This window comes from Psammomys obesus, unplaced genomic scaffold (assembly GCF_907164565.1).
Source record: "Psammomys obesus unplaced genomic scaffold, mPsaObe1.curated_primary_1811, whole genome shotgun sequence".
Taxonomy (NCBI): domain Eukaryota; kingdom Metazoa; phylum Chordata; class Mammalia; order Rodentia; family Muridae; genus Psammomys; species Psammomys obesus.
This window is the reverse complement of record NW_026595992.1, coordinates 55,941-68,440: the sequence shown is the minus strand read 5'-3', so window position 1 is coordinate 68,440 and position 12,500 is coordinate 55,941. Positions and strand designations below refer to the sequence as shown.

Here is a 12,500-nt window from a genome sequence, read left to right as displayed (position 1 = left end):
TGCTTGCAACTGCTGTTTCCCTGCCTCAAGAGTTTCACTCTCCTTCTGTCCCCTGGTCTCAAAAAGGGAGGTCGAAGGAGGGCAGGGTGGCAGATTCCTGGGCCCCCGTTCCTGTGCTGTCCCTCTAACCACTGTCTGCTCTTAGCTGGCTTTCCTGAGGTGGGGCCTCCCAGGGGCCCTCACAGAGGCTTCTTGTCCAGTTCCTGTCACCTCCGCCCTTTTACGGCCTCCCCAGCTGCTGCCTGTTGGGTTCTATAGGCCCACACCCAGGCTCCCCCTCCCCCTCCCATTTTCACAAAGCCCCTCACACCCCTCCCGCCAAAGGCAGAGTAGAGACTCTGAACTTCACCCCAGGTCCTGAGAAGTTTGAGAGAGGAGTGTCTGAGGATGCATTCATTCTGCAGACAGCACAGAACAAACTCCCCTTCCAGCAGGGGTGATACAATAAATAGTTTAATTTCAAATTATGTTAGATGCTATAAAAAGTGAAACTGTCCAGTGGCCTAGTACACAGTGAGGAAGTGTCTCTTTAAGGAAGTGACATTTGAGTGGCTTTAAGAAAGTATACAACTGGGGGTTGGCAAGTTCAAGGCCAGCCTGGCCTACATAGCAAGTTCTGGGTCAGCGTTACAAGTGAGATCTTGTCTCAGGAAGGTTGGCGAGGGAGGGGCCCGGAGAATGTGGCTCAGTTGGTGTAGCGCTGGCCTAGCATTCAGCGATTCCTGCGTTCCCGCATCTCATAGGCTGACTGTGCTGGGGAATCCATAACTCCAGCCTTTGGGAGATGAGAAAACCAGTACGTGTTCACGGTCATCCTCAGTTTGAGCCAGTTTGAGGCCAGTTTGAAACCTTATTTCAAGAAAAGGTGCCCGCCGCCAGTCGGTGGTGGCGCACGCCTTTTAATCCCAGCACCCGGGAAGCAGAGGCCGCCGGACCCTGAGTTTGAGGCCAGCCTGGTCTACACCGAGAGACCCTGTCTCGATACTAAGTACAGTATCCTGTAATTGGGAGTCCTGGCTCTGAGGGAAGCATGGGTGTCCTTTGGCACCCATGTCTCACCCTGGTATCCAAGTCTGGAGGAGGGGAGCACTAGAAAGGGTAGAAGACGCCTGACCAGGGCACATTGTAAGGTCGGCCCCCGCCCCCATCCCTAGTGTCTCCCCCAGCCCCCATTTGACTTCTTATTGGCAGTGGTGGGGATGGCACCGGCCGTGAATGCTGAGCCGGCATTCTCCCGCCTGGGCTGTGTCCCCAGCCCTCGCCCACATGATGGTTCCCGCTGCTCTGCCTCCAGGTGCCTCTGATAGACTCTCGCCCCAGCTCTCCGGCCCTCTACTTTGATGCCAGCCTGGTCCACAAGTCTCCAGACCCCTTTGGAGCCGCAGCAGTCCAGAGCCTCAGCCTGGCACGGTCCATGTTGGCCATCAGTGGCCACCTGGACAGTGATGAGGAGAGGTAGGTGGACTCCTTCGTGTCGAGGGGGGCAGGAAGTGTCAGGCCTGCCTGGTGTCTGTCCTCCCTAGATGACCTTGGAAAGGGTTAGAGGTAGCAGCGGCCGGCGGCCGGGTGCAGCTCGCCTGGGGCCCATTTCTGTCTGTGGAGACCTGGGTGGGCCTCATTGGCTTGGGCCTGCTGAGGTAGAAGGGAGTCACTGTCGTCAGGTTCCGGAGGTCTCGCAGAGCCCTCTTGCCAGCCTTAGGGATCAAACCCATTGGCACATGGATCGGAGATTATAGGAAATGGAGGGGGCACAGCTCAGGCTGTGGCTCGGGGCGGGGGTAGAGCAATCGCTTAGCATGCACAAGGCCTTGGGTTCGGGCTCCAGGGCTACATGAGCCCCTCGGGGCCAGTGCAGACTCTGTCATACCCTCTCAGAAAAATGAAAACAGAGTGAAGAGGTAGTTGGTGCGCCCCCATCTGCAATCCCTCTGCGCCTGTCACCAAGGAGAAAAGGGTGCCCTGTGCTCCGCCAGGACTGTGACAGGACCGCCCAGGAATCCACACCAACTACTGTAGGTCCCACGAATCTTTAGTACCAAGACAGCATTGTGTGCCAGGGGTGGTGTCTGCCCACCTGTGATCTGGAATTCGGGAGTGGAAGTAGGCTATTTCAAGGCCAGCCTGGGCTCTCTGGGAAGATCCTAGCCCGGGAAGGTTGGGAGGAGCTGGGTGTGATGGTGGCTCGAGGGGTGATTTAAGGTGGTCACCGTGGGCTTAGAACCGCCCCGGAGCTTGCTGTGGTTGCGCACACCTTTGATCCCGGCATTTAGGAGGTAGAGGTAGGTGGATCTCTGAGTGTGAGGCCAGCCTAGTCTCAAGTGAGTTCCAGGACAGCCAGGGCTGCGCCCAGTCTCAAAAAGCCAAAGTAACCAAATAGACAAACCAGTTTGGGCTATGTAGTGAAGTCGGGAGCCTGGTGAACTACAGGATGCAGTGCAACCCTGTCTAAGGACAGCACCAACACGTGCTGGGGCCCGGGGCTGCTCAGCCGCAGAGCCCTGGCCCAGGGTCGGCAGAGCCGGGGCTGCTTCCCTGCACTGGCATGAACCAGGTTGGTAGTGCGTGCTTTATAATTCCAGCGCTGGGAGGCAGGGAGATCAAGCTAAAGGTCATCCTCAACTATACAACAATCCTAGGGGCTAGCCTAGGCTATACGAAACCATGTCTTTAAAGAAAAATGGAAAGGAGGTGGGCGGGAAGAAAGAAGAAGGAACTGATTTAAAGTTGATCTAAATTCTTAAGTTGGTTTAAAGAGAGGATTGACCAACAGACCTGGGAGCCCATAGAAACCCACGTCCTCCCACAGCAGGCAGCACAGAAGGGCAGTTCCCGGGCTCTGCCCGGGGGGTCGTGTCTTGGTGGCATGGTAGGCAGATTTTTGCTTTCGATATTTATAGGAACGTTGACCAAGTCAGAGAGCTAGGCTCTGGGCAGAAGAGCTAGCAAGGCATCCGCCGTTACTGGAGGGAGAATGGACTTCCTGTCGGAGGCCCTCGAGGGGCGGGACTTCCTGTTGGGAAGGCAAAGAGGCGAAGGGCTGCTTGCGTGGGTGTGTGTCTCCGGGAGACCTATTGCCGTCGTGTCTTCTTACCTTCCCCCTTAGGTGTACCACCTGGAATTAGACGCTGGCTCACAGGAGAAAAGAAGCCAGAGCATAGTGAGGGAGGGCCAGAGCGGAAAGGAGAAGGGTGGCCAGGAGCGTGTGAACTGGAGGGCGTTGGGCTAGGGCTGGCCCGGCCAGGGCAGGGCTGGAGTTTGTGAGCTGCTTTCCAGCTGGCTCTCTGGAATGTGTGAGGTGTGAGGTCACCCAGGGCCGACAGTCACCTGCCCCCGTCCGCTTCTATTCTCAGCCCTCCCCACCCCCCAATCTGGGAACTTCCCTGGCAAAAAGGCTCCATGTGCCGCCTCTGCCCGTTCTCCCGAGCCTCCAGTTTGCTCTCTCACAGGAGCTCTGCCTGTTGAAGCCTCCTCATTGCGTCCTCCTCCCCCTCTCTGTCCCACCCCTCCGCACGCCCTAGTCTGACCGGTTGCTCCCAGCCTCCGAGGCGCTGGGGCTCCGGCCCAGCCCAGCCCCTTGAGCCTCACCCTCACCCTGCTGGGCCAGCGGGTTTGGGTTGGGCCCTCCTCAAGCCCCTAGGAATGGGGTGGGTAGACCCCACCTCACCCCTCTGATGCGTCAGGGAAAAATGGGTTGCAGTGTTAAGTACTGGGGTACCAGGTTGAGCTGGGGGTAACTTACCAGCCCTTGGACCTGGAGGGGGGAAACGGCCGCCTGGTGAATTCAGGCTCTGTTGCCCCGGCTGGAAGATATGTGGTCCCGCAGAGCGTGCGAGGTCACACTGGCAGAGAGAGAGGCCAGGTGTCTTGCTGATGGTTCAAGGCCTGATGGAAACGGATCCTGGAGACTTCAGGGAGAAAAGCCACGGTATTGTCTGAGGTTGTCCGCTGGGTTCAGACCCTGCTAGTTGCTGCCTATCACTGAGCTACATACCAAGGCCCCGCCCCTCCCCGAGTCCTCACCCTTACCTGTGTCTTCTGCTTGTGCTGTCAGCTTTTAGACCGGGCGAGTCTTGAACTTTCGGCCCTCCCCCGCCGCAGCCTTCGGAGAAGCTGAGACACCAGGCATGCCTGCCAGGCTCTCTCCAACGCTTCTGCTTTCCGTGTGTGCACTTGGGTGTGGGTGCACACGGGATGGCTGTGGCCATTTCACCTTGAAGCTGTCCGCCTTCTGTGGGGTCTCACTGGCCCGGGGCCTGTTGAGCTGGCCAGTCTGACTGAGCCGCTAGGCCCATGGGGTCTCCTGTCTCTGTCACCTCAAGAGTTGAGGTTATAAACTGTGCCACTACCCCTGGGTTTTACTTTGGGTTTGGGGGATCAAACTCAGGGCCTTGTGCTTGTCGCCTTTTACACACCGATCCATCTCCTCAGTCCCTGCTAAGTGAAGTTTGTTTTTAATTTATTTGTAAATGTGTGTATTCGTACACATTAGCACATGTACTGCTGTGGGGAGGTAGAGGTCGAAGGTCAGAGAGCAGTTTGCGGGAGTCTGTTTTCTTCCACCATGTAGAAAACTCAGGCCAACTCAGGCTTACGCTCAGTGGGAAGTGCCTGTCTTACTCACTGGCCATATGGACGACCCCTCCCCCCTTACTCATGAAGCTGTACAAGCGATCCCATGCGACCTCACCTTCCAGATGAGAACAATGACACCCAAAAGAAAAGGGCTTTTAGAAAGCTGCCCAAGGTTACTCAGCCCGGCAGTGAGGCTGGCTCCCTCTGAAGCCCCTCTCTCCTGTTGGGGTGTGCCTCCACAGACTAGGTGGCGGCACTGGGCCTCCTGGGAGGTGCTTTCGCCAGGGCCTAGTGAGCAGGGCCTGCTCACTAGCTGGGGTTAGGAGTCAGCCCCCACCCCTGGCCCTGCCCTGCCCGCCCCCACAGGCACTACGGAGTCAGATCTGGGAGGGACCGAAGATGGGACAGCTGGATGCCACTTCCTTGGCCTCAGGCCCGGCCTCTGAGGGCTCCTAGAACATATGTGGGGAGCTGAGCTGGCTGGTGTCCCCAGCTCTTCACAGTCTGTCCGAGTCCCATCCCTGAACCCCCGCACACACACCTACCCACCCTAGGGGGTACCATTGACATTTGAAGTCTTGGCCTGGCCTGTGCTAGAAGTTGGAGCCGTTTTCAGGACCGCGGCCATAAGCGTCGTTGGAAAAGGGATAGTTCATTCCCAGTTACACAGAGTTGCATAGGGTTCCGGGCGCCTGTTCTTCTGGCTCCCCGCCTTGTCCAAGACGTGGCGTGGCAGCCCCTCACTTGGGGTAAGCAGAGGGAAGGCTTGGGTCTCTGTAGTGCTCCTCCCTTCAAGTGTCAGGGCTGGGATGGCAGAGCGAAAGTGCTTTCAAAATCTCCTGAGCTCAACAAACAGCAGATAACCATCAGTCAGCCAACAAACGTTGGTTGTTGTATTCTTCCTTACTTCTGGCAAGAGTGGAGGATTTAGCTTGGCGTCTCTGCCCAGGTGCCCGCCAAGCAGGGCTGACGCTTCTGTTCTGCTACATCTGCCCATCTTTGGAAGGAGGGTGCTGGCTTTTCTGGAGCCTACCCCCCTCCCAGGTACTGTATGGAAGTATCTTGAAAACAAATTTGACAGTGGCTAGTTGCCCTCCGGGTGTGTGTGTGTGTATGCTTGCACATTTTTGTGTGTTCAAGTGCAATATGGGAGGTGAGAGGACAACTTGGGGGAAGTCCGTTCTTTGCCTCCACAATGTCGGTTCTGGGTATGGACCTCAGGCTGTCGGCCCCTGAGCCCTGGTGCCCTCTGCCCTGTCACCCCTCTGCCCCGACCTCCGTTCTTAAGCATCTCCCCTGTCCTCTGCCTGTGGAGGCTCCGTGTGTCTGCAGTCACGAACATCCTGCTCTTTCTAGCCTGCCCACCCTGTGGTTGTCCTACCTGTGGGCCCCTCCTGCACTCAGAGCTTGGCCGGGAAATGGAAAATTCCCAGCTGCCTCTCTGACGCCAGGGCCCCATTCGAGGGTCACCTTGGACCCGGTATAGATGCCCCTGTAGGGAAGCAGGTTGGAGCTGGCAGCTGGTGGGGAGGAAGTACGGAAGAGCCAGCATACATGAATGCAGCAAAGTGGCACCCTGACTCTGGGAGGGGACGGGCTGGAGACCCCCATGTCCTGGAGGAAGCAGAAGGGAGGCTTGGGGAACTGAAACAAGAACCCACCTCCCAGCTCAGATGGCCAGACAGAGGTTATTGGGGGCTGCGGCAGGGCAAGGAGACCCTAGAAAGTCCTGGGTGCGCAGAGGGGCTTGAGCAAGGACCAGACTCCTGGTGGCAGTTGAGAGCATGGGCCTTGGGGCATTGAGCCGGGCCTGAGTTGCCCTCTGGTGGCCAATGGAGAAACTGCAGCCAGGCTGCCCTTTAACAAGGGGCTGGCTGGTCCCTGCCTCTGTCCAGTGTCTATGTCTAGCCTCACCTGGTTTGTGTTTGTTGTTGTTTTGCATTTTCATAAGACCCGTCCGGGTCTCATTGCATACAGGCTGCCGCTGATTTACAGGGCTCCCAGCACAGGAGTGGGGCTGGGTGTTTCTGTTGCCGGGGTAACCATTAATTCTCTCCTTCCCTGAAGTGGGGTCCCCTCTCTCCCGGGTTGCAGGAGCCACCTAAAATGTATACATTTCCACCCAGGCCCCTTGTCTGGTCCCTTTCTCAGAGTTGAGGGAGGCCACGTTGATTGGATGGGGCGGAGAGGAAGGCGTAGGTCTTGGGCAGGCCCCCTGGGTCTCACCTTCAAGCCCCTCCCCATGCCAGCCTTCTCGCCCCCAGGCCCCTCCTCTGCCCGTCCACCAGCTGACTTCACCTCCCCTTCCCCTCCAGTCTGGGAGTGGTGCCAGGGTGAGAAGGGGACACTGGCACAGACCATGTGTGTCTGGGAATTCCCGCCCACTGTGGAGCCAAGGGAGGGGGTCCGCATGTCCCCAAGGGACCAATAGCAGCTGCGCCTTGCCCTGAGGGGGAGGGCAGGCCTGAATATCTCCCAGGCCAGCACGGGGTAGGTCCTGTCTCCTCTCTGCCTGCCTGGCATCCACAGAACCCCACGCTGCCTGGGGGCTCGAGCCCCAGGCGCCCCATCTGACACAGCCCTTTGCTCGGGAGTGGGTTCTGATGACCCTTCCCTCAGGGATGTCCCAGCCAGGGGTCTCTGTGAAGTCCCTGGTGTCGTCTTACGAGACGCGAGCGGTAGGGATGGTGCCAGGAGCACCCCGGAAAAGGGTCTGTGCATCTTCCCCGAGCTCCCCACGGGGGTCATCCCCCATCCGAGGAGCATCGGGCCCTGCTCCCCACCAGGGCCTGGGGGCCCCCGGGCAGCAACCTTCACCCCGCCCGGGGATGGACAAAAGCCTCCTCCCTCTGATCCTGTACTGTCACAGGTACTGAGGGGTGGGGCGGGCATAGGCCAGGTCCTAGAGCAGGGAGCACCCGGAAGGCGGAGCTGACCTGGGGGACCTCCTCAACCTGTTCTTTTCCGTGTCTCTCCAGTGGTTCCGGAAGCCTGGTTGGCATTGACAACAAGATTGAACAAGCCATGGTAAGAAAAGACAGGGTGGCCCCTCAAGCAGTCCATCTGTGCGTCTGTCCTCTCCCGTTACGTAGAAATGCAAGCTGCAGTCGCTCTTGCCCTCCGTCTCCGCTTCATCCTTTGGCTTCCCATAAGCTCTGCTCCATCCCTACCGGGAGCCTGTCCTCTCCGGGCCCTGCTCATCCTTTCTCCGCTGTCCGCTCTGGGCAAAGGGGCAGGGTTTCCTCCTGACTGCTCCGGGTCAGGAGGCGCAGTGGGAGCGCTGACGGCCTGTTTGCTCCCGGGCCTCAGGACTTGGTGAAGTCCCACCTCATGTTTGCCGTGCGAGAAGAGGTGGAGGTGCTGAAGGAGCAGATCCGAGACCTGGCCGAGCGCAACGCGGCGCTGGAGCAGGAGAACGGGCTGCTGCGCGCCCTGGCCAGCCCAGAGCAGCTGGCCCAGCTGCCGTCCTCGGGGCTCCCGCGGCTTGGGCCCTCTGCACCCAATGGGCCTTCCATCTGAGCCTCCTTTCCCTCACAATGTGCCTTTGGGGGGGCTGCCACCGGCTGCTGGGCCTGTGCCAGCGGCCTGCCCCTCCTCCTATTAGCTTTAATGCCCGCACCCAACCCCAGTGCCCGGAGATGGGAGTCGAAGGCTCAGTTTTGGCCTGTCCCGTCCCACCTGGTGTCCCAGAGTCCTGGGGCCTTCCGGGGAGAGAGAACACCTGGGAGGGGTGCTTCTCTGGAGCCCCTCATCCACCTCCTTCCCTAGGTGTCAGTCTTCTGGGGACCTCCCAGCAGTAGCTGGCCTGGAAAGGTTTGGAGGTTCCCCGGCAGGCCCCAGCCCCACCCCACTGTGCTCCTTCCAAGTGCCCCCTCTCCTCTGCCCAGGGGAGGGTGTATGGACAGTATCGTCAACTTCTGGGATTCAAGTTGTTATTAAAATAATAATTATAATTAAAAAAAATCTGAAGAAACTTGAATATGGAGGTTGGTGTGGTGTTGCGCGCGCACACACACTATCCCTGAAGATACTATGTCCATGTCCGTGGGGAAGGCTGGACCTGGTCCTCGTCCCTGGAAGGGCCTGGCAGGCTGGCCTAAGGAAAGAGGTAGGGGCAGTGTCTACCCACGTGCCAGTGGTTGGCGGTGTGAGGGGGTGGGGATAACAATGAGGTCTTTGGAGAGTGAGAGGATCCACCCCCAGCTTCCCAGTGAGTCCCCTCCTGTGGGCTGGATCTGCGGGCTGCTGGGAGGCAGGGCCGGGAACCCTGAATGGGCCCCTTGTCTCAGGGCTGGCTGTGGGCCAGGCTCCTTGGGCACATGGTGCCCTCGCCAGGCCTGGCAAGCCGCCGTGGCTTCTACCCCACCCCTGGCTGTGCGAGGTCCAGGGCTGAGCTCGCTCCTCCCTCCCAGCCTGGGCTTCTCTCCCGGACAGATGGACAGCCGTCCCCATCTCTCGGGGAAAGGCAGTGGCAGTGGGAGCCTCGGGAGAACCTAACCCCTGGGCATCAGGGAGGAAGGAGCTCTAGAGCCAAGTCCAGACTGGGCCCGGATCTTCTTGGGGCCTGGGGTGTCATGAAACCAGCCTGGCTGCTAACGTACTGCCGGGAAGGATCTTGAGTGCCTGGTCTTCCTGTGTGCCGGGATCGCCATGCTGGGCTTTGGCCCTTGTCTGGTGGTGGTGGTGTGTGTTCACCGTGTGCCCTGGCCCACACAGACCGGAGGACAAGCTGGGGTGTCAGCCTTCACCTTTGACCTTGTTTGAGACGGCGTCTCACTTCTTGTTCGTTGCTCTGGATGCCAGGCCGGCTGCCCTGCCTCTCCGCCTCTCACTCCCTTGTTGGAGCACCGGCGACGCACACGTGGGCGCTGCTGTGTCTGTAGTTCTGGGGATCCGGGCTCGGATCACTAGGCTTTATAGTCAGCCTTTACCCCAGCCTGTTGTTGTGATGGGGGTCATCTAACCCATGACGGCCTGGACCTCCCTATCTGGCCAAGGCTGCCTTTGGTTTGTGTCTGTGCGGTCACGCGTGTAAGTGTGTGTACATTGCACATGGAGCCCACGTTATTGGGCGTCTTCTTTGATCACTACTTCCACAGTTTTTGCTTTTCTTTTTTCGTGACAGCGTTTCTCTGTGTGGCCCTGGCTGTCCGGGACTCACTCTGCAGACCAGGCTGGCCTCGAACTCACAGAGACCCCCGCCTCCACCTCCTGAGTGCTGGGATCACAGGCGTGCGCCACCGTGCCCGGCCCACAGTGTCTTTCGAGCAGGCCTCTCTTGCTGCCCAGCAAGCCCCGGGGACCTCTGTCTCCACTTCCATTAGTAGTGCAGACGCGCACCACAGGAGGGCGCTGAGGACCACACCCAGTCTTCACTCGTGCGGCAAACCCTTCACAGGAGCCATTTCCCTTACTGGCTGAGGCTGGCTTCCGACTCCTGATCTTCCTGCCTCACCTCCCAAGCGCTAGGACTCTAGGCATATGCCACCATGCCTAGTTCGAGTCCAGTTAACTTCCTTTTAGTTTTATGTGCTGGGTGTTTTGCCTGCACGGATGACTGCACCGTGTGGGTTCATAGTACTCGAGAGGCCAGAAGAGGGCGCTGGAGCCTCTGGAACAGCAGTTAGAGACGCTTGTAAACGGCCATGTGGGTGCTGGCGTTAGAGCCCAGGTCCCCTGGAGGAGCAGTCTCTTAATGGCTGAGCCATCTCTCCAGCCCCTTCAAATGCAGTTTCTATAATATTTTTTTTTTTTTTTAATATTTTGAGACAGGGTTTCTCTGTGTAGCCCTGGCTGTCCTGGACTCGCTTTGCAGACCAGGCTGGCCCCAAACTCACAGTGATCCACAGTGGTCCGCCTGCCTCTGCCTCCCAAAGTGTTGGGATTAAAGGTGTGACATTACACCTTTTAATGAGTTTTAGTTCACTCTCCAGAACACTTACCTTAAGGCAGTGTTTTAACAATTTTCCTAGTAAAATCCAGGGAGAATGCCTGACTGTCTCAGCTCTTGATCAGTGTCGATTTTGTTATTCTGGATATTGGGCCAGAAGGGGACAAGGCCATCAGTGATTGGCTCTGAAAAGCTTGGAAGGTCATGGGGGGGGGGGGGGGTGGGGCCAGACAGCTCTCACAATGATCTAGAATCCTGCTTCACTCCACGTTCTCATCCACTTTGACTCCTCTCCCTGCCCCAGGGAGGGGAGGAAGGGCCTGGCATGAGTCACTGGGGGTCACACCCCCTTTGGCTTTGTTATTTCTGCCTTAGACACTGTTCCTGAAGCGCCTTCCTACCCGAGGGCCCTCTCAGGTGGTGGCTGCTGCCCTGCAGCCTTTTCCCTTCCGTGCCCCGAGGCTGGCGCTGTGCCTGCTTCGGACTTGTGGTGTGCAGGGTGAGGACCATGGCCACTCGGTTCTTGACATGGGTTAGGCAAATCTGGCGAAAGATGACTAGTTGGGTGAGTTCACGGACACGACGTGGCCCTGCGGTGGGAGTTGTTCTGGGTCATGACATCGAGCTGAACAACCCTCCTCGGTCCTGACGGAGCAGGAAGTGAGGGTTTAAGATGGCTGGGGAAGGGTGTGGGGAAAGCCACCCCTAGCTTCAGTGTCTCCTGCATGCTCCCCCACCCTGGGCCTTATTTCTATTATTGTTATTTTTGTTATGTGTATGTGTAGGGGAACCCACATTACGTGACACAGACAACTTTTGGGAGCTGGTTTTCTTCTTCTGTCGTAGCAGCCGAGGACCTGCCTCAGGCTGTCAGGCCTACATGGCAGGAGCTGTCACGCATGGCTCTACTAGCCTGCCCCGTGTCTTATTTTGTAGCTCCAGTTCTGGAAACACAGAGCCAAGCCAAGCGTGTACGAACCCCAGAAGCATCCACTGAAAGGAGCAGAGAAGGTCCCCTCGGACCTGGACGTTAAAAAGCTGGACAAGGTCCACAAAGAGCCCAAGGTCTCTGACCTGGACGTGAGCCTAGGGCTCCTCGAACCCTGCATGTTGGCCACAGTCAAGGAAAGCCCTGCTGTGCACAGTCAGGAGAGCGGGGAGAGACATGACAGCCGCTCCTTCAGGCAGCTGTCCCAGACCGTGGCCCACTCAGTTTCCACGCTGATGGTCTCAGTGTTGCAGTCTGGCTGGCGGCTGTGCAGGTGGAAGGTGGGTACCATTCGGCCCCGTTCCTCCTCCATCACAATTCTTTTGAGGCAGGGTCCCCTGTGGCCGAGTCTGGCCTTGAACTGGCTATGTTGCTGAGGATAGCAGCACATTCCTGTATACACTTATTTCTGATCAATTTTTAATGTTATTTATGAGTCTGGTGGTGGTGGCAGCGGCACACACCTTAATCCCAGCACTTGGGAGCCAGAGGCAGGCAGATCTCTGAGTTTGAGGCCAGCCTGGTCTACAACATGAGTTCCAGGACAGCCAGGGCTACACAGAGAAACCCTGTCTCTAGCCCTCCCCCCCAAAAAAAATTATTTATTTGTGTGTGTTCCTACTTCTCTGTTTGTGCGGCACATATGTGCAGCTGTCCAAAAGAGGTCACAAAAGATTGTCAGAACTTCTGGAACCCAGAGTCACAGGTGGCTGTGAGCTGCCTGATGGCTGTGGGCCTGCAGGGACAGCAGATATTGCTAACTGCCAAGCCATCTCTCCAGCCCCGAAATTTTTATTCTGTTTATCTGTTTAAATGTTTTTGAGACAGGTTCTCAACCTGGACTAGAACTCTGTGTATGCCAGGCTGGCTTGGAACTCAGAGAGATCTTCTTACTTCTGCCTCCCAAGTGTGTGTGTTCCAGGACAGCCAGGGCTACACAGAGAAACCCTGTCTTGAAAAACCAAAAACCAAACCAAACCAGCGAGTGTTCTTGACCAGGACACATCTCTGTATCTCTGCGAGGTCTCTTGTTTAGTGTAGACTGCTGTA

At 57.7% G+C, this 12,500-nt stretch overlaps 2 protein-coding genes across 2 annotated transcripts in view; both read left to right on the top strand.

Moving 5' to 3' along the window:
* Tsc22d4 (TSC22 domain family member 4) overlaps nt 1-8,551 on the top strand; it is an 11,000-nt gene extending 2,449 nt beyond the window's left edge. Inside the window, exons 2-4 of the mRNA XM_055620649.1 lie at nt 1,295-1,455; nt 7,551-7,599; nt 7,882-8,551. Coding sequence (XP_055476624.1) covers nt 1,295-1,455; nt 7,551-7,599; nt 7,882-8,091 — 420 coding nt within the window. The 3' untranslated portion in view covers nt 8,092-8,551. The remainder of the gene's footprint in view (nt 1-1,294; nt 1,456-7,550; nt 7,600-7,881) is intronic.
* Nucleotides 8,552-11,015: 2,464 nt separating this feature from the next.
* The window catches only part of Spacdr (sperm acrosome developmental regulator), a 4,474-nt gene continuing 2,989 nt past the window's right edge, over nt 11,016-12,500 (top strand). The window contains exons 1-2 of the mRNA XM_055620655.1: nt 11,016-11,027; nt 11,399-11,731. Coding sequence (XP_055476630.1) covers nt 11,016-11,027; nt 11,399-11,731 — 345 coding nt within the window. The remainder of the gene's footprint in view (nt 11,028-11,398; nt 11,732-12,500) is intronic.